This window comes from Sorex fumeus, unplaced genomic scaffold (assembly GCF_029834395.1).
Source record: "Sorex fumeus unplaced genomic scaffold, SorFum_2.1 ptg000007l, whole genome shotgun sequence".
Lineage (NCBI taxonomy): Eukaryota > Metazoa > Chordata > Mammalia > Eulipotyphla > Soricidae > Sorex > Sorex fumeus.
Genome location: NW_026606064.1, coordinates 32370996 through 32393609, shown reverse-complemented (window position 1 = coordinate 32393609; position 22614 = coordinate 32370996). Strand labels below are relative to the sequence as shown.

Genomic DNA, 22614 nt, shown 5'->3' with positions numbered 1-22614 from the left:
ATAGCCTATGGGGCTACTGTATTCACTGCTAAGCTTAGTGGATTTTTATGCTGTTTCCTTATTGTGTTTTCTATGCTCTGGGTGACGCTGTAGTTCACTCTGGTGGTTGCATTCTAAAGAAATTAGTTTCTAGAGAAATAAGGGGTACTCCAAGATTGTGAGCTTTTACTGGAGAGATTGGTATCTACAGTGTGAGGTTAGAGGAACAGTGGTTTAGTGCTGTCAGTGGAGAGCAGAGGTTAAGTGCTGAGGATCTCTGGGTTATGTGAGGGTGGTCAGGCAAAGGGATGGCCTGGAGAGCAAACATGCAGTGGTCTGGCATCAGAGTGTGAAGTTACAGGTGCCTGCAGGTCCACTGAGGCTCTCTGCAGAAGCTCGGGAGGCAAGATTGTTGGTGAGGGATACCTGACCTGAGGTGCTGACTTGGAGGGGCCCAGAGACAGAAATGGACCCAAACAAAAATTAGAATTCCAGGTTGTCATTCCTAACAGTATTTTTTTCCTCCTAATTTTCCTCCAGAATCATTGTCATTTTCCCCATTCATTTTATGCCTTAGTGCACTTATTGACCTTTAGAAAATTCATTTAGGGTCTGACTTTTACTCAATTAGGATTTAATGTGGTGTTCTGTTCTTACATCATACTAGTGTAATACAGAATACATTTATAGACATTAATGGCATGAGGGCTTTTGAACCCATATCCCAAATTAATCACAATGAGTTCCTACTAAGAGTGAACTTGTCTGCTCTTTTTTTTTTCAGGTGAAACGTATTTCTGAAGATCCTCCTTGCAAATGCCCAAGCAAGTTCTGTGTGGAAAGGCTTTCTCAAGGACGATACCGAGTGGGAGAAAAAATCCTCTTCATTAGGGTAATGTTTTACATTTCAGTTTATTTCTTATTTGTCATGAGAATATTCAGAATGTGAGTTGGGTGTTGCAGGGTAAATACGAAAATATGACCAGTACCTAAGAAATATTTCTTGGCGTACTTAAGGTTGGATTTGAAGACATGAAGTAAGGACTTTTTCTGAGGGATAAAATATAATTACTACCAAGTGACAAATAAATGGAACCATTTCTTCTCACCTACACACATACACATACATTAAATAAAAACATCTTTTTAATTTATACATTTATTTAAATTATTATATTCATTAATTTTTAAGTGAACTAGCTCCTTCTCTCATCTCCACTCTCCCACTCCTCAGTGGGAATTAAAAACTGCATTTTCCCCTTGTTTCCCAAGGCTCACCTTCTAGAAATGATCATATGATAACTTTAAAATTATTTGATCACAACTTGAACCAGAGTGAGGAGAATGAAAGCTCATTAGGGATGGGCACTTGATCATTGTATAACTGAAACCCAAGCACAAAATTTGTAAGCCTATAACTGTACCTCATGGTGTTTCACTAATAAAAAAAGAAAAAAAATTAAAAAAAAAGTAACACTGTAAATGGTGACTACCATAGCTTGCTTAGTTTTATGTGTTAGAGTAAATGAAAGTGGTTCTATGACAATGAATGATTTGGTGGTCTCTGAACTTTACACTTTTACTCATCTCTGTTTTATAATCATTATAATTCAATTCCTAAGAAGGTTTCATTAACAGTTTTAGTAATTTTAACATTTCAGAGCTTTTGCTTGGGGTATTTTAGTCAAGATAACAGGTAAACCGGTGGTAAATAGCTGTGATATAGATTATCCCAGAAAATTAATGGGTTGGTATAGAAGATGTTTTGAACAGCATTTTAACAATATGTTTAAAGTTTATTGATTTAAAAAAACATCTTTTTAAATGAGAACTTTCTAATGCTGCCTGAATTGAAAACTAAAACTCTTCCCCAAAGGGGGAATAGCCGAATGTTCATTGAAATTCCTGTCTTTTGACTTGCTGAAAGCCATGCCCATGCTGAGGGGGTGGAGCGGTTCTTAGAAGGCTCCTATTTTGTTTCTGGTTATACAGGGATGCTTTTTGCCTTTTCTGTGAGTGCAGGACTTGTAATCTTCCAGGTGGACCATATGTTCCTTTCATTGCATATTTTCTTCCTCTTTTTTCCTCTGCACTGAATGGATCAACTAAAATGTCTCATTGATGTCAATAAACTTGGGCAGGTACTTTTTCATTTGTAAGAAAAATAAACTTTTCATTGATTGTCTTTCTACAGTAAGTCATTATAAGGAGTTAATGATTACAATTCAAAAATCTCAGAGGTATTAAATTGATTTTCAAATGACCTTATGATCCTTGTTGCTAATGTCTTAAGTGTTATTGAACAATCAGATTGTTATCAGTCCCTGTAATCAACTTCTCAGATTCACGAGATAAATGTCTATCTTATAGCTTCTATAGTAAGTATCTGTGCTTCTTTGCATTTTTAACATTGAAGCACCTTAATCTTTATCCATCTTTTTTGAGGCTGCCAATTACGCTCATGTTTACCATGCAATAAATATATAAGTAGAGGCATTTAGTAGTTATGTTATTCATTTGTATAGATAATGAAATATGCATCATTTTTACCATTTATTTCTGAGTTTTCTGGTAATTGTGATAGTGGATGTGTTTTTATGTGTTCAGAATGAACCTGTCTATATAGAGAGCAATTTAGGATAAGAGAATTGAAGTGGCTTTTACATAAGGTTAAATAATTACCAAATCACTAATTCAGAAATAACTATTTCTCACAGTCATAAACAGAAGTTTTTCTTTAGATTTGTAAGTCTGTATCTACCACTATTCTAGATTTTACTTTTTTCAATATAACTTAAATATTTTATTGATAACAAAATTAAAAACTTGTTGAGTCACTTATAATTTTTGGTTATTATGTATATTAATATTGCTTCTCTTTCTATATTCAAGTAGATACAATACAACAGATAGCTATTAAAACTGTAAGCATATAGGGGCTGGAGCGATAGCACAGTGGATAAGGCATTTGCTTTGCACGTGGCCGACCCAGGTTCGAATCCCAGCATCCCATATGGTCCCCTGAGCACCCCAGGAATAATTACTGAGTGCAAAGCCAGGAATGACCCCTATGAATTGCTGGGTGTGACCCAAAAAAAAACCAAAAAGTAAGCATATATACAGACCACAGACAAAAAGGCCAGAGACAATTTTTGCAAATGGTACCTTTGCCAAGTATATACATATATATATATATATTTCTTATTGAGTTTTTAAAACCAGTATATGAATAGATACATTGCATATGTGATTAATATATGCTTTGTCAATTCCTCTCTATGCTAATCTAGGCATTTTGTTAATATATGTATTCTCTACTTATTGGTAAAAAATTAGTTCCTTCCCAGAAATGAAGAATTCTTTATTTCAAAGGAATATCTCTGAGATTTTTGACTTTGACTTTTAGGGAAACTTTCTAATGATTTCCCACCAAAGTAGTTTTTTTCTTCCTAGTTTATCAAAAACAATTTCCCAAAGACAGATTATATCCCTGTATTTTCTAATTTGCAACTCTGTTTTGAAGTGCCCTTTGGATGAGTGAGTCAAATGCAACCATTTTTTATCTATGTAATACAGATGCATGCTTATTTTCTTCTAAGATATAAATATTCCACTTAGTTTTCAGTGATTTTATTTTGGACAATAAGGATAAAGCCTTCTTGTTAAGAACAGAGCAGCAACATAAATTTTGATAGTGTTATTTAGCCATGCTGTACCTCTTGCACCTTTGAGATGTAAGGAAGTCTCTGGTCAAATGTTATGATTTGGTGAGGAGAAAAAGTAATAATTTTTCCTTGATTTTTTTTTTGTTCATCAAATTAATTGCTGTCTACTAAAGCTTCTAGTACACACACACACAGACACATGCTCACACAGACACACACACAAAGATATAAGTTGGCCATATAAATCTGTATAAGCAAACAGGAAAGGATTTTTAGAAATGTGTCTTAGATGCTATAAAAATGTTTGTATTTTTTGTCAACATCAATTTGACAATGATAATCTATGTAAAAAATACTGATTTTGCATTCATTTTATTTTGTAGCAATGCTCATGGGGTTCAGGGGGTATTCCTGGCATTATCTGCCAAATGGGATAGCCAGTTCAATGAGCAGGCCCAGAACTGCAATCATTATTGATGAAGTTGTGTTGGGAAACACTGGGGTCACACCTGGAAGTGTTAGGGGAACTGCAGTTCCAATAATCAAATCAGGCCACAAGCATGCAGTCATGTGCTCTTGAGTTATGCCCCTGACTCTTCTTTTTCTTTTTTTTTTTAAGTTTTATTGATCTGCATTGGCATAAAAAACTATAAAAATTTGGGAGTATAGTAATTTTTTAAATAATCCCTGCATGAACGTGTAGCATAAACATCATCTGTGAACTTTTAAGCACTATAAATTCTTTGTCTTCACCCAGACCTACTTAGTTAGAACTATGAGAATGGTGCTCAGCCAACTTATATTGCATCAAGACTTCTAGATGATTCTGATCTGATATGAAGTTTGTAATCCACAAATAAAAATAAAACTACCTGAAGGAATGGCAATTATTATAAAACATGAAAATAGTTTATATATCTGATCATGAGAGAATGTCATCCTCCAGGAAGTGAAAATTATCATTTTGAAGGCCTCAGTATGCTAAAAGGAAAGATAGTATGCTAAAAGGAAAACCTTGAAATTATATTTACATATAAAAATATTTTTGTGCAAATATAACATGACTATGATTAAAGAACAGAAGTAATTGAAACTACTTTTTTTGTTAAAATTTTTAAATAAGTAACTTTTTCAGTTATGCATTTATTTCTGATATTTAAAATTAAAACTTCTTTTAGAGAAATCAGCAATTTGAGATAGTTATTAATTTGGGAACAATTTAAAGGCCTTCTAAGAGGTTGACATTATTTTCTGACTGCTTTTCCTTTTCTTTTTGTCCTTTGACTAAGCTCCCTACCTTTTGGAGAAAGGGCAAGGGTTTGTGGAATCATGGAAATTTTTAGACCAGGGAGAACTTTGCATTTTGTTGTAAACTGTAGCATATTTTCCCTTGGCATACTTTTGCCTACCTTCCTCTATTATTTGATGTGTCCATTTTGAAAGCTCATTGTTTAGAGTTAACACTAGCAAACATTTATACATCCATCTACTCCGTAAGTAATGACCTTTTGTAATAGGATTATCAATGAGCTATAAACTGTGTTTTCTCTCTATTTGATGGTTAAAGCTTTATTCATTTGAATCCCCGTTCATTTAAGGTTCAGTTTTTAGTGCCTGAAACTAACCTAATGTGATACATTTATCTGTTCTAATGCAAAAACATGGATGTAAAGGACTCTATAAAGTATCCCCAGGGCAAAATTTTTACATTGAACATTATTGTTCTAAAATTCTGGTTTTGGAACTCTGAATACAGTAGTTAGCCAAGGAAGCCAGAAGTCGCTGACATTTTGTGAGGTCAGCAACCTTACAAAATGTCAGCACATTTCATGCTATTTGCTTTGGGAACTGATATGAAGAACATTTTTTTTTCGGTTAATTATAATTTGTCTTTATCCTAATGTTATATGTTAATGCTGTTCAGAGAACGCTCTGAACAGCATTAACATTGGACACTCTGTTGTCCAAGGAATGATTATTACAGAAGATATTCAAAGCTACTCTGTAGAGAAGAGTAAATGTTGGCAGGATATTTTAAAGGTTTCTTCTACCAGTTCCTACCTTTTGCAGTTTGGTTGTCTCTATTGGAGCACATGATAAACTTTTTCTCTTTCTCTGAGTGTGAATCATTGTTGTTGACATTCCATTTCTACAGACAGGAAACTTGAGTGTTTTCCAAAATGTATAAACTACTGAGCATTGAAAGTAGGATTCAGCAGTCTGATTTTTAATTTTTTAAATTGTTAGATACATCCCATAGTGTTCAGGGCTTAATACTGGCTCTGCATTTAAGGATCGCTCCTGGAGGGCTTGGGGGACCAAATGGAGCACTGGTGATCAAACCCAGATTGGCCATGCATAAGGCAAGCACCCTACCCACCAAACTATTTCTCTGGCCCTGTGATTGCTTAATTCATGCTTTTTACCACTAAGCAATACTGAGTCTTAAAATTTGATACTCTGGATTTCTTGAAGTGCTCAATCTACGAGAATGATCTACTTCTCACTGGAATGAGATGCATTCAGGATAAGATTTTCAAAAGTATTTAACCATAAAAATTGTTCCCTCTTCCATCTTTTCACTACTTCCTTATTCAGGGTTAGTAAGTGGTGAAAGCTGCTTTGGCAAAGACAGTATACATTGAAGCAATTTTAAAAAATAATGTGTAACAGAGTTATGTTGAAAAAACACAGTTGTCTGTATCTTTTCAGAGTTAAAACCCACAAACTTTAACAAAGAATTGAAAAATACTGAATTTTCATTTATTTTTTACTTTGAAGTTGCATTTGGAAATCCCTATTCGGGGAAAAAAAAAACTAGAAATATTTATAAGAAAAGGCAGATAAAAATCAATAAGAATTATTTTTATCAGTCATATAGCCATATATATGACAACATATACATATACATGATCTGTCTTCTTTCACACTCTATACTCAAATATACCTCCTTGTGAAAAAGATAAAAATTATTATTTTTAATTTTATTGAATCACCATGAGATAGTTACAAGCTTTCATGTTTGGGTTACAATCACACAATGATCAAACACCCATCCCTCTACCTGTGCACATTCCCCACCACCAATATCCCCAGTATACCCCCCCCTTTCACCCTCCCCCTGCCTCCATGGCAGACAATATTCCCCATACTCTCTCTCTACTTTTGGGCATTATGGTTTGCAATACAGACACTGAGAGGTTATCATGTTTGATCTTTTATCTACTTTCTGTACATATCTCCCATGCGGACTGGTTCCTCAAGCCATAATTTTCTTAGTGGTCCCTTCTCTGTTCCAACTGCCTTCTCCCCTTTGCTCATGAGGCAGGCTTCCAGCTATGGAGCAATTTTCCTGTCCCGTGTTATCTACTATCCTTAGGTGTCAGCCTGCTGTGATGTTGTTTTATACTCCACAAATGAGTACAGTTTTTGCACTTCAAAAGAAACAGTGACCAAAATACAGAAAGAGCCCACAGAATGGGAAAGAATATTTACCCAATACCCATCTGATAAGGGATTAATATCCAGGATATACAAAACACTAGTAGAATTGTATAAGAAAAAAACCTCCAACCTCATCAAAAAATGGAGAGAAGAAATGAATGGAAGTTTCCTCAAAAAAGAAATGGCCAAAAGCACATGAAAAAAGATAATAATTACACATATTCTGGTCACAAGATTGGTCCTCTAGATAGGGTCTGCAATTTTTGTATTATATTTAAGATTCATTTGCAAAATACCTTTTTTGTTTTAAAAAATATTCAAAATGCAAATAACAATCCAGTTGTGTAATACTACTGTAAAGGTGTAATTTTTCTTAATAGCTAAAAAATATAATAGTTTTTAAAATAAAATAATTGCTAGGTGTTTATTGGTTCCAGGTACTATTTAAAATAATTTATGTGGCTCATCTCATTTAATAGGCAAAACTAATTGAACTATATGTAGCATGTGTTATGTTTAATCTGTCCTTATATCTTTTTAATAGAAGTCAGAAGATGTATTAAATGAATAATGTATTATATCAATATATTTTTATAGCAGATCTTCATAATTGTGCAAGACTATATGAAGTTCCACGCTAGCATTCTAATTGCTAAGGTTAATGTTTTTTCACATTGGAAGAAATGTGTCTTCTTAAAGAGTCTAAGGGAAAAACAATAAATAATTTAATTGGAAAACAGCAAAGGGATTTGAAATGCTATGGAGTCATCGGTCCTTATACTACTTTTGAATTAAATCATCTCATTAAATCACAGGTCAATGTAAAGGTCAGACACATTGTTATTGAGTCTTTGTAATTTCTTCTTTACCATAAAAATTCTTCAGGGTTATACCTGTGTGGTGAAAAGCAACTCTCTAACAAACCAAAGCACAAGAGGCACTAGAGCTCTGTTGCTATAGCAACAGAATCAGGGAATGTCTTCTGGGACATGCTCTAAGGGAAGGTCCAATGATAGGAAGTGATATTACTTTCTTTTCTGCTCTTATGACACATATTGATTTACTGTGAGTAAAAAGAACCATGGTTCAAATTGCATACCTTTCCTGGTATTGAAAAATGAGCTGTTGTGTAAAAATGCAAAGGAGATTTAAACAAAGAGTATGGAGATTAAAAGTTTCATTTATCTTAGTGAACATTTAAAACAACAGATATTACTCAGCAGCTGAATGTTAAAAATTGTTAAAAAGTATATAAATATAAGCCTCACATTTAATCTAGCAGTGTATGGAAACAGTGATTATTATTTCAAAACTATCTAATATTGCATATACATTTGTAGAAAAAATATGGTCATTTGTATTATATATTCAAAAATTTCATACAGTATTTATAGTGCTGTAGCCTATGGTAAAAATATCGTGGCTATTATTAGTACATGAAGATTAATAGACTGCTTCATATTTTGTTCCTGTTGTCTCAAAACAGAACACTAATTTGAAAAATGCAAGCAATAGCATATTAAATACATTCAAATTCTGGTGGTGGAATTGGAGTTGCAACATTGTATGCCCAAAACAGTTCTACTATGAACAGCCTTGTAAATCATGGTGTTTAAAAAAAAATAAGCAAAAAATAAATACAATTAAATAATGCATTCAAATTCTTTCATTTCAGATAAACAATTTAAAATAATATTTTGTCTTCATTAAAATCACTTTCATTTAGTTTAATTTATTCAGTTTTAGTGAGACTGGAACTAACAACATGAATATAATTTACACTTTGGTGACATAGATCTCAAAGGACTTTACAAATGCTAATAATCCTCCTGACCTCTTCTCTCTAAGGAAGACCTATCTTTTCCATGAATGCAAAATAAAAAATAACGATTAACCATCACTGGAATGAATTGAGATATTGGAGTTTTTTTCTTTCTGAGCTTTATCCTTAAAGTTGAAAACCTTATTTTAAAGAAAAATTTTAATTAATTTTTGTCCAAGATTTCACCTAATTTTGTTCTGGTCACAATTAATGAAAGCAAGAGAAATTTTGCTATTTGATATCTCTTATAAGAATGAAAAGATTAAGTAAAATAACTGGGCAGTACTCTGTTTTCTTAAGGTAGACTATTAAGCTCTTCCTCTAAATTGTTGAAATATATAAAATGTTGAAGAATCAATAAATAAGAACTCAAAATCAAAGATTTCTTTTCTCAGATAATTTTCTGTTATCGTCTACCAAGCAATTAGTAAATTTTAAAAACCGTCTTTCATCTGAGCCAAAAAGCATTATTTACTACATTTCAACTGTATCAGAAAATTTTGCCATATTTGGCTTTCTGCGTTGCATATATGAATCTTTACCTCTGATAATTTTATTTTGCTATTGTGTTGTCTCCAGAATATGCACAATCTTTACTAGCAGTAAATCAGAATTATTTAAATGGAGAGTATTGAAAAACTAAATGACTTCATTGAGGAAGTGCAGAAGAATTATGATCTGCATACCTACTCATCTGCATTGCTATAAACTTCCGGACATTGTGATAAAGTTGTTGCATGTATATATGTTTTACAGTGCTATGTGTCTGACTACATATATGTTAATATACACATGCAACTATGTACAGAGAAAATATATTAGAATAAATATTAGTGACATTAAGATGAAACAATCTATTTTAAATAGCAAAAATTTGGCATTCTGATTTAAAAAGCTCTCAAATTCAGTTTTCTCTGCCAACATTTAAATCCCTAGTCAAAAAAAATGAGAAAAACAAACCATTAATTTTCTCACTTTTTATAGGTATACTATTTAAATACTAATAATGTTCTGTGTGGCAGGTGATCTTCTATGTACTTTCCAAGTTTTTGAGATGAGTATTAATATTGTTATTAAAGATTATCTTGATTTATCTAAAATTACTGTCTTGAGTTTAGCAATAAGTGAACAGCTTTACACTTAAGTTAATTGCTTGCCAAATGTGGTACAACTCTAAAAAATAAAACTATTCGTTGAGGTCCAGAGTGATAGAACTGTGATTAAGGCTGACCTAGATTCATCCCCAGCACCACAAATGATCCTCCAAATTTCTTTGGAAGTGATCTCTGAGTCCAGAGCAACATGTGACCCAGAAAACAAAAAACAAACAAAATTCTTTAAATTCAGCAGATCTGGTTTATTCTTTATGTCATCTGTTCTATGTCAGATAAATCCTTTTTCATGTCTTATTGTGAGTATTGACGCTCAATTTCTGACATTTATTGGTAATCAATCTACATTTAATGCGAAGCTCTTAATTTATTCATTTGCCCAAGTACATTGGGAAAATATGAAATGTAATAGCGAATTTGTATTGAAGAATGTGAAGAAAGTATCCAGGTAACTAAGTGTCTTACAAAACAGTCAATAACCACGTTTATAGAAAAATCAAACAGTATGTTTTTCACATTCTGCAACATGTTTATTGATTGTTTTTCAATATTGTTTTTGTTTTGGGGGATACACCCAGTAGTGCGCAGGGACAACCCCTGGTTTAGTGTGTGGAGGTCACTCCCAGAATTGTCCAGGGGGACTATGTGATACCAAGGATCTGAATTAGGGCCTCCTGTATGCAAAGCTTGTCTTCAAACCATCTCTCTGGCCCCCCTATTGACTAGGATTACATAGTCTTCCAGAAGAAAACACTTACTGTATAAATCAAGATACTAGAAGATTTCCTGCAATTATAAATTTCAATTTGCAGTTTGGCAGGAGGAGGCTTTTGAGCACTGCCCAGGAGACCTGGAGGCCCATCCAAGATTCCTGGCCAAATGGGTCTAAGGATACAATGTTGTTCAAACCCTGGAGCGCCAAGAATTATTAGGGCCACCACAGCAGTGCATATTGGCTTCTACAGCTGCACCCAGTGTTCCTTGGGAGTCTGACAGGTACAGGGATTAAATCAGTATTGGCTCCCAATGTAGACATATATCTTAATTCCTGTTCTATCTTTCTTCTAACCCTTTCAACGTGCTTTTATGCAGTTAGAATGAAATATATCTAATTTGAATATCTCTCAAATGATATCATGAATATAATAAGGTGGCAGTGGAGATGAAATAGGCTTTTGTACATGTTGTACTTTTAAGAGTCAAAGTAAGACTTAATACAAACATAGTGAAAAAAATTTATTATAAGTACTGATTTTGAAAGTATTTCCTGAAAATTAATGTTTCGCTTTCTAAACATTAATTTTTCTTAAGGTAAAAAATAATGCAAATGTTATCAGAAAATTTAAAGTATACTTTAAAGAAAATTTTATCCTGTTAATTGATTGTGATAAATTTTATCTTACTTTCAATGGTTTTTATTTTATTTATTTAAATTGTTAACTTTTGTCTGGTGTCAGGGTTGAACTTACTACTCTTGCCACTGAACCAAATCTCTAGCACTCTGAGCAGTTTTTAAATTACCGCCACTTAAACATAATTTCATTTTTTTTATGGTCATTGATAAAATTCAGTATGATAATCAACGATCCACTAACCCGAAAGCTGAAGATAACAGATAATTAGAAAATTTTCCAACGTAAACCAGCTAGTAAGTGATTGATCCTGGATTAAAATAATAGTTTTATATATCAAATTACATACATTAAGTTGATGATAGCTTTAAAAGAGCATAAATATAGTTGTTTACTCTTTTTTTTCAATTTAAGGGTCATTTGCATTATAAAACAGATTCTAATGCTTATAAGATTTTTTTTCCTTCCCACAAAAACATTTGTTTTACGTGCTCCATTCTGATATAAATGTGAATAATTTTTAGTTATGAAAATGTGAATGATCTTTTGCAAAGAGAAACTAATGAAGCAATTATGCACAATGTAGTCTTGAATTATTGATGAGTCTTCTAACAGGCAAAAAAATAACCTGTGAAATATTTGTCACTATAAATTGTATATATAATTCTCTCATGGGCTCAAGTCACATAAACAGGATGCCAGATTCATCTGAAAAGGTGTTTTGGGAATGTGGCTGTCTTGAGTTTATCTGCATTCAGTATAATCAATGTGGTGGAAATTTTGTCATTATAACCTTGACTGCAATAAATGAGGATTCATTTAATTACTGATATTTTTTCACAAAATGAATGAGTTAATTTTCTATAGATCATGGTCAGTTAGACCTTGCCTTGCAGTTTTAAACTTGACAGTGAATTTCTGTTTCTGTTAAAACAAAGAATCTTGGTTCTCAGCCCAGATGCCTCTTTCACTTTAACTGCTAAGCCTTTTGTTGTAAGATCTTACCTATTCACATCAAAATTTTAACTAATTGGAATAGTGTGTTCCAGTTTTATTGGTGCAAAATTTTTATGTGAAGTTTGGTTATATGTTGTTTTAAGATATATTCTGCCATTTCCTGCCATCTTGTTTGAAGCATTCTTAGGCCTTGAGGATATCTTTAAGTAGATTTAGGAAGGAACAGCTATAAAAATTCAGTATGCATTCATATTTGCCTCAGGATGTCGACTCAATTTGCTTTATGTTGCAAATCTTGATGTTACTAGAAAGTCCCATCAGATTCTTCAATATTTGTACTGTTTCTCTAAAGGTAGTTTTTAAAGTATATTTATCTGTTATTACATCATTATTCTTTTTTTTTAATGTAGGAGTACTGCTATTTATTCAGCCACTGATTAGCTGATTGAATTGTGCACAAACTCCACATCACATCATTTTTCTTCCACTGCACCTTTCTCTTTGTTTTCTCTTACTGGATTCACACTTTGTTTTGCTAATGTTCTTGGCTATTATGGAGAAATGGAGAAATGTTTGCTCCCCAACTCAAGCGTTCTTATAATCTAGTTCTTGTTGTAGATGATGAACTTCAGTGGACTGTTATTTCATAGGGGAAAATAAATATAATTGCTCGGGAAGTCACTGTGTAAGAGCACTCTATTCCTATCTTTTGAAAAACACTTTCGCAGAAACTGACACTTTGGGTGACAGTTTCTAACTTTCACTATGAACGTGATTGTCATATTTTCTTGAAATCTAGCCTCAAAAAGTATTTGGGGAGCTGTAATTGGGTAGCCTTTGTGAGACCTTTTTTGAAGACCAGGTAAAGCACAGGCCTGTTTAAAAACATCTATCTTGGCATCAAGTCTGAGATCTTAAGCTGTGTCATTGTAAAACTGCAGTCTTCAGACAAGTATAACACATTCATTTGTCATCTTCTGTCGATGTGTTATTGAGGAAAACATTGTCTAGTTCTGGATCCATTTATTTTACAATCTTGGTCTTTATAAATTCTGAGTTGATAAAAATATTATTCAAACTGAGGTATTTTATGAATGTTTCACTCCCTACCCACCTAGGCTTATTTGAGATTCACCCTTACACAGATGTTTTGGTACACTCTGGATATGTCATAAAATTAAGGTTTTATGGTTACTTTTACAAACACCTTTCTTTCTCCTATTTCCTCAAAACTCTGTAGTGAGCATGACAAGAAACCAGAAGTATTTGTAGAACTAAAGCAATGGGTGGCTCATATGCAAGATTAGAGAACTTAGTTATCCTTTATCCTTTTACTCACTGTCTTATGTCACTGTCACTGTCCTCCCATTGTTCATCGATTTGCTCGAGCGGGCCCAGTAACGTCTCCATTCTGAGACTTTTTGTTACTGTGTTTGGCATATTGAATACATCATGGGTAGCTTGCCAGGCTTTGCCGTGCAGGCGAGATACTCTCAGTAGCTTGCTGGGCTCTCCAAGAGGGGTGGAGGAATCGAACCCGGCTCAGCCGGGCTGGCAAACGCCCTACCACTGTGCTATCGCTCCAGCGTCTTATATCAAAAATAAATTCTCCAGAGACTTTTGGCAGAATCCCAGAGAAACCCAAATGTTAATTGACATTTGGGTAACAAAGAATGAATGCAATTTTTCCTCATATATAGTATACATGGATCTGTTGGCAAACATACTGGCATATATAAACTAGAAGAAGTGTAAAGATGAAATATTCTGAGATCTAGAGGGAAGTTGGTTTTGAGCAATAAATAAATTAAAACCATGATAGTATCTAAGTACGTAAAGGGAAATAAATGTTTCCCAAAGGTGACTTTAATTTGAAACTTTGAAGTGTAGACACATAATCTGGGACATCTTCAGCTCTATTGAACACCTCCCAATATATCACATTTTAAATAAGTGTAATGTTTCTATGTATATGACCATTGAGATATGAGCTGAGGAAGCTGCATAAATACAGTTTCAATCATAACATAAAGAATATAGTAGAGTTCATTGTCTATCCATAAATTTTGACAGGTAAATATGATGGTAGAACCTTGAATTAAAGCAATAAACCACCGTGAGTGAGCTAAATAGGTAGAAATAAGAACAAGATGGCAGGATATATTTACCAAATAAAAAGTTTCATGCAGAAAATACAAATGTCATTTACTTAATTTTTTTTTCTTGAACTTCATTAAATATTCTTCAGAGGCTCGTTTTTGGACTTACGGAATCAAGATATATTCATGATATATTTTTTCAACAATTTTTTCTTGAAAGTATATTTTATAATAAAAGCCTTGAGCAAGAAACAAGCAACCAAAAGACAAAATAAAAAATAGGCAGTTTCATTTGTGTTTTAAGTTGGTGAACCGGGGAGATGCTATAGTTGGAAAAGTGCTTACCTACATGTAGCTGACCTGGGTTCGATCCCCGACACCTCATATAGTCCACTTGAGCACTGCCAGAAGTGATCCCTGAGCTCAGAGCCAGGAGTAAGCCCGGAGCACTGCTGGGTATGACCCCTAAGCCAATAAGTAAACAAACTAAAATAGTAAGATGCCAGTGGCTAATACAGGCTATGATTCTCAAACGGTATGCTTCCGTTATCACTTAGATAACTTTGATATCACTTTGATTTTATACAACAAAATTCTTTTCATTGGAATTTATGAAGAAATATAATAGTGATTATTCTCATTTTAACTTGAAAGAATATATTTGGTTTGGTTTTATTACAAAAGACCTCAGTTTGCATTTTCAGGTAATGTTCCTGTGTCTTTCTTCAATGGAGATGGAGAACATTTTATGAACTTCGTATCTTCTTGTTTCAGTAGGGTCTTCATGGTTGTGACTATGTCTCCACAGCCAAAGCAAAACAGAAATTTAAGGTAATTACTTAGATAAGTAAGGGGACAACCTCTCCCCTTTGCTTTTACTGTGGGGTTTGGCCTCCATCAAATAAGTATAGTTGAGTAACCTAACCGCCAAGTTAATAATTTACCTGTTTTGTATTAGTGAGGTATTTCAAATATTGTCTCCTCTGAAGTTACCATGTAACACTTTGTGAAAAAAAAAAGGAAGACAATCTGGAATTTACTGTGGTTGGAGGGCAGGTAGTAGCTGGTAATTTTTTTTCTTTCTGTATTCAATTTCCATTTTCCAGTATGTTCCTTAATTGGGCTTATTTTCAAAAGTGTAAAAATACATAAGCCTGTGTTTAACATTCATGTATTAGATCATTCTAATCATTCATATAAATGCATTAGTACACAAAGAAAATGTATCATAGAATCTTAGAATATTTCTACTCTATTCCAATTACACCAATTGCCCATTATGGTTTAACTGCATATGAAATGTCATGAATCCCTGTCAAATCTCTATTCATGATACTATACCTTACCTCCCACATATATTAGTGACACATTTCTGTGTGTATTTTCAGTAAAAATGAAAGAGAATCAGAATGATTATTGACATGAATTTGAGCTCCAGTGTAGATGAAAATATGACTCTTTCTTGTTTTCTTTTTCTGTGTTAATATAATCTAGGAATAACAGTTTACTTGAATAAACTTCAAGTTTTGTTTTTTATATAAAAATCATTAGAAAGGATCCATCTGTAAATTCTTATCAAACAGGATAATTTTATCTTGAACACACTATTAAAATTTGAGTTCATTTAAATGTTTAAAGTATTATTTACTGCATTTACTGACCCATAATGTATTTCTTTATTCATTCATAAAGACATGAGTGAGTACCTTGTGCAAAGGATAGATTAGAGAGTAGATTTTTGTTTTGTAAAATACATGCTTTTCACAGGGGGGATGGGGGGATGGGGGTGGGAGGGATATTATCCATGGTGGTGGAAAATGGGCACTGGTGGAGGGATGGGTATCTGATCATTGTATAATTGAAACCAAAGCACAAAAAATTGTAAATCTACAACTTTAAAAAAAATAAAATAAAATAAAGGGGAAAAAATACATGCTTTTCAATGTAAGTAATTGGTTATATACTACAAATAATTCATACAATTTATGTGATAGGTTACTCATTTTAATAGTTGGAAAGTCAGTGAAAGAGGTTAAGTTCTCTTGAAGTCACTTCTAAAACATGAAAATGGTCTGCAACATCAAAGTACATGACTGAGTTAGGAAGTAGAAATACTAGATAAAATTCCTTGGACCTGTTGAAAGACAATGCATAAAGGTATCCAAAGCAAGTTAATATTAAATGAAGGTAAAACCCCAGGCTATACCGATCTGACAGACTTCACCCCCATTAATTTCCGAAGTTAATAGAACCCCTCTTACTGGCTAGTTGTGACATTCCACTTTTCAATAGTTAGGTGTTAGTTGGTTAACTAGGATGGTATTACCTAATAGGTTTTCTTTGTTTAAAGAATAAGTATTCTTATACCTTCTTAAACTGTTGTACCTTTCCTCTTAAAAGTTACTCTAAATGTTTCCATGCCTTTCAATTGGAAATACTGAACTAAAAGTCAGGAATTTAGTTTTCTAATAACCCTACTGATGGCTTTTCAATGGTTCTTCCTGATTTTGGGGTGCGTATCAAATTAAGTCTCTGATGCCTCTGGAGCACCTTGGATTTTATAGGACATGTAATGGAGCAAGTCTTCTAGTACTTCAGGGACTATTAACATTTTCTTTTGGGGGCAGTTGCTAAAACCCATACATAGCTCTTTTATCTTCTTTTCCCACCATGCTTCTTTCCCCAGAGAAGAGAAATAATAAAGGAGAGTTATGTACATTGCATAATTTTCAGGATGGCACTCCAGTTCCACATTTATCAATCTGTATAAATAAAGACAGAATGACATTAGAGCCGTTGTCCTAACTGAAATGAAGCATGCTAAGTAAAGAGCAAAACTTGTTTCTTATAGGCATTTTTCCTAAAATTCTAAAATATCCAGAAAAAAACAAAAATTGAGCTTCTCATTCTGGTTGTAGAAAATCAGAAAGGCCTTCAAAGGAGTTTAGGCTTCGAGACTTATCATTTCTTTTTTCCTCCTCTTCCTCCTCCTCCTCTTCCTCCTCTTTCTTCTTTCCCTTCCCTTTCCCATCCCCCCTCCTCTTTCCCTTCCCCTTCTTCTTCACTTCCCCCCCTCACTCCTCCTCTTCTTCCTCCTCCTCCTCCACCTCCTCCACCTTGTGAAAAGCACCAAGAATTTCCTAGACAGTGGCAGGCCAGATTTCAAGAATTCTGCACCTGGACACGAATGCCTCCACCAACTATTTGCTGGCCAGGCATTCCCCAGTTAAATACATCAAAGCTCCATTTTCGTTTTATGAACGATTTCATAGTTAATGATCTCCAAGCCTGTTTACTCTGTTACTAGTAGTTCTCTACAACCATCAAATACTGTCTTACTAGAAGTTGTAATTACACAAGTGGTTTACCTTCCATCATTTCTATGTGATTTCCTTAAAGAAAGGAGCTTTCAAATTAATATATATCTTTAATTTAAAAATAGTCACTGTGTTGTTTAAATAGAATACTTTTGCGTACTTTTTTAAAACTAGCTTTTATTAACAAATATTTGAATGTTTATTTTAGAGGCCTCCCTTTGAAATGTCAAAGAGTCATTAAAGCTATTCTTGAGATACCAGATTTGGTAGTTAGCAAAGTCAATATAGACTGACATTATTCTTTCATGTAATTTATTTCTTTGTGCTGCACTTCAGATTGGGATTCCTTATTTTGTCTATCACAGGATTTTTATACTTATCTGGATATCCGAATTCAAGGGAGACTATCAGGAGAAGGAGAACTCTAAAGATGAGATTCAGGAAATAAACAGATGTTAGTCAAACAGACAGTAGAAGGACACGTGTTTCAAATAAAGTCAGAAAGAACATGGCATGTGCAGAGACTCCAAAGCACCAGTGACGGGAATGAAAGGAGGACAGCTCTATTAAAATCTATCTATGAGAACTGCAGGGTTGGGGAAACAATACAGGAGGTATTGTCCCTACCTTGCATGAGGCCAACCCCAGTCTAAATTCACAGTACCATATATGGTCTCCTGACCCCAAATAGAGGACACTCCTGAGCACAGAAGCAAGAATAGCCCTGAGCACTGCCAGTGTACTTCCCCCTCCATCTTGTAAACTCACAATAAGAGTTGGTCTTATCAAAGAAGAGGGTAAGAGGGAGAAAGGGATTTTCAAAAAGGGAAGATGCTGTTCCCTAGATACACAAAAAAAAAAAACAGAGAAAAACACTTGTATTCTGAAAATTTGGTCCAGTCCCAGAAAGCAACTTTGTGATTTTGAAGATTGCTTGAAGAGGAGGAATGGCATAAATTGAATTTTAAATTGCTGGGTCTTAGGGTAGAAAATGAATTGAAAGCTTGTAAATTTGGAAAGATTGCATCCTGCCTGTGGTACAAGTTTTGAGAGTGATAGCATCGAATGAAGACTTTTAAAATAAAAATTTTAATATATAAGGCACATAAATTATTTACTAAGTTACCTCTCTACTTTGGTATGTAGGTTATTTAAGCTTAAAACACTGGTATGTTTCTATTTGCTTCATAAACAGAATAACTAAAAATCAACTTGCTGTTTTTGGCTTGTTTTGGCAGAATCTTCCTGGCAGAAAGGAATTGGCTGGGTTTCAGTTGGTTAGAATTTCCACTTATTAACTAGCTTCTCTAGTGAGAATTTTACATAGCATAAAATGGTAAGCTACTTACTAAATTGAAGAATAATAAGTGAAAGTAGTCTGGGGGTTGTAGTATTAAACAAAGAAACTCTGGGTAATATAATTGACAGTAGTCTAACAATTTTATATAAAAAGGTACAAACTGGTACTCCTATCAACAAATTTTTAGAAATTCGTTACACCAAGTTCCTATTCACCAGATGTTTCCCAGATTCTGCATTCCTAGCCTGCCTGGTGATTTAGTACGTGTTTCGTTTAGCATAGCAGAGCTATAAAAAATAATCTTTTGCCTCCAATAAGTCCGTCAGTGAGATCAAGGCAATTTCTATGAAAAGTGATCCTTGGGCCAAAAGTCCTCTCTAGAGTATTCTTTGGCCATTTACAATTTTATTTGTATGATTTCTGTACATATATATCCAGAAAGCAATGATTCCAGATGTGTGTCTGGGTTCTGAGCTCTGGGTGTATGCTAACTATTCGGAGCAACAGCAGATATTTAGCCCTTATATGCCCTTGGCATTAATATCATGGTTAGATCAGTGAACAAAGTAATCTTTTTTTCACACTCTTGGAGATCGGTGTAAGCCTAGGGTCCAATAGTAAAAGGTCAAAAATAAATATTTAAATCATTTGGACCATGCCCTTTCATAAAATTTACTGTTCTATTGTTTTTGCTGGAAAGTATCCTTTGAAAAAATGTAACATGTTTGTGTTCCAATAAAATTTTATAAAATAGGATGAGAGTCAGATTTGTCCTGTGATGCCTGACAGAGTTTCATAAACAAGTTCCCAGTGGTCAGAACAAGAAAACAAGAAGGAGAGGTACCAAATGTGCTCCTTTGTCTACAGTAGTGAAAGAAGATTTATTTGTGCTTAGGTTAAATCATTTTCCATATTGAGTTGTTGCAGCATTAGCCTGTGAAGAGATGTGTAGCTTATTTCCCATGTCTAAAATGCTTGACACACTGAGATGTAACCCCTAGCACCGTGCCCAGAATATTGTGTGCCTCACTGTCATTCCAGTCTATTGCTCAATCCCTTGCGATGGACCAGCCACTTTCTTCCTTGGATTGGCTTGAAGTTTATATATAACTCACTCCCTTCTCATGATAAACTCAGAAAAAATTATGTACAATTCACTTGCTTAACAATTGAATACACAATTTCCATTCACCAACTTCCTTGATAAATTATTTTAAATAAGGTCACAGTTTGGACCCAACAAGTCCTGGGGTTGAGTTCTCTCTGCACAGTGACTTAAAAAGCAAGCTGTCAATATTATTCATCTTTTTTCTTAAAAATATGTGTGATGTGAATAATTTTAACTTATGGCTGACAATTTTTAAAAAATTTTTATTAGTGAGACACCATGAGGTACAGTTGTAGACTTACAAATTTTTGTGCTTGGGTTTCAATTATACAATGATCAAATACCCATCCCTCCACCAGTGCCTATTTCCCACCACCACGGATCCCAGTATCCCTCCCACCCACCATGTCCCCCATCCCACCCTGCCTCTGTGGCAGGGCATTCCCTTTGGTTCTCTCTCTCTTATTGGGTGTTGTGGTTTGCAAAAGAGGCAATGGGTGACAATCATGTTTAGTCTATGGTCTACCTTCAGCATGCTTCTCCCATCCTGGGAGGATCCTCCCAACACCATTTATTTGGTGCTCCCTTCTCTATCTGAGCTCCCTTTTCCCCTAACATGTGTGGCTGGCTTCCAAGACATGGAGTAAAATTCCTGGGACTAATCTCAGCCATTCTTGGGTGTTAGTCTCCTATTTTGTTACTTTATGTTCCCCAGATGAATGCAATCTTTCTATGTCTATCCCTTTCTTTCTGAGTCATTTCGCTTAACATGATACTTTCCATGTAGTACCACTTGTATGTAAATTTCATGATTTTGTCTTTTCTAACAGCTACATAGTACTCCATTGTGTAAATGTACCAAAGTTTCTTTAACCAGTCATCTGTTCTCTGGCACTCAGTTTTTTTTTCAGATTCTGACTATTGTAAAGAGTGCTGCAGTGAACAAACAATTGCAGATGTCATTTCGACCATACTTTTTTGCCTCTATGTGATATATCCCCAGGAGTGGTATTGCTAGGTAAAATGGGATCTCAATTTCTAATTTTTTGAGAATCGTTCATACTGTTTTCCAGAAGGGCTGAACCAGTCGGCATTCCCACCAGCAGTGACCCTCCTTCATGGCTGACAATTTTATAAAAAATACGCATTTATAACAAAGGCTGACATGTACGAAAACACAAAACATGTTACACTAATTTTGTGTGTGGTGAGACAATATGGTTTTTATTGAAACTTATTTAGAAAGATATAGGGGAGGGGGCTAAGGGAGAAGTTTGTGTTCAAAAGATAACATGGACTTCTTCAGAGTAAAAATTTGTCAAGTAAAGACAAGCAAGTGAGATGTGTGTTTTAAGAGAACCCTGACTATTTTTTAAAAGAATTTCAGATAACCTATCCTGGCAATGACGTAGCTACTCCTGATTCATCCTTCCAGGGTATTTATTAAAGCAGTATTCACTTAACATTGAGAAAAATAAACTTGCTTAGTATATACGTAGTGTGCACAGCCCTGAAGATATGGAGAGTTCATTTGAATCCTTAAAATTGAATGAAATATACTACAGAAAAGTATAAATGGAGGAAAGTAGGATATGTATAGTAGAAGAATAGATAATGATCAAGAGATTTAGTTATGGGTCAGTTTCTGTAGAGAGGAAGTAGAGAGCTTACAGGAAAATTTTTTGAGGAAGGTAGGTTGGAGGCAATAGTGGAGGATTTTGCATACATAGCCAAAATTGGTATATTAACCTGAAGGCATTAGATAAATTAGAGGTAAGTAGCAATATTACAATAAAACTGGTTTTAAGTGAGTAAGTGAGATTTGTATGGAATTATAGATTGAAACAGGAAGGACTAAAGACAGTACAAGTCATTAAGAAGCTGTTTTGGTGTTTCACAAGGATATGAATATTAATTAGAGCACTGACCACGAGAACGGTAGGGGAAAAAATGCTTGGTGATATGAAGGAAGCCTTCATTGGACACTAATGGAAGTAGAGAAGAGGTAAAAGTAGAAGCAAGATTTCTCAAAATGATCATTTTCTCAAGATAAATTCTTCCCCACCGTCACTTAAAAAAAGTTTTATGTGAAAGAAGAAAAGTTTAAAAGAGTCTCTAAGGTTATATGTTCTTACCTCAGGACTTGCTGTGTAACCTTGAGCAAGTTCTTTAAAATCTCTGAGTCATCTATATTATGAATTATAATTCAGATTCTTTTCTAGTTCCAGAGAAGAGTCCTGAATGAGGGAAGGTCATTGTCTTTCAGTTTTCTTTCTAATTGAGCTACTATTTTCTTTGGTGGTTGGGCTGGTCCCCATCAGGCGGTTGAGCTACACCCAGTGGAGCTCACTAGCTGGCCCATTTCTGGCTCTGCTCAGGAGTAATCCCTGGCAGTGCTCAGGAGACCTTCTGTCATGCCAGGGATTGAACTGGAGTTGGCAGCACACAAGGGCCTTCTT

General features: G+C 34.3%; 1 protein-coding gene across 2 annotated transcripts in view; it reads left to right on the top strand.

The window, feature by feature from the left end:
• GAS2 (growth arrest specific 2) overlaps positions 1-22614 on the top strand; it is a 137408-nt gene that overhangs the window by 85800 nt on the left and 28994 nt on the right. For both annotated transcript variants that reach the window (XM_056135800.1, XM_056135808.1), the window contains one exon: positions 764-871. In XM_056135800.1, coding sequence (XP_055991775.1) covers positions 764-871 — 108 coding nt within the window. The remainder of the gene's footprint in view (positions 1-763; positions 872-22614) is intronic.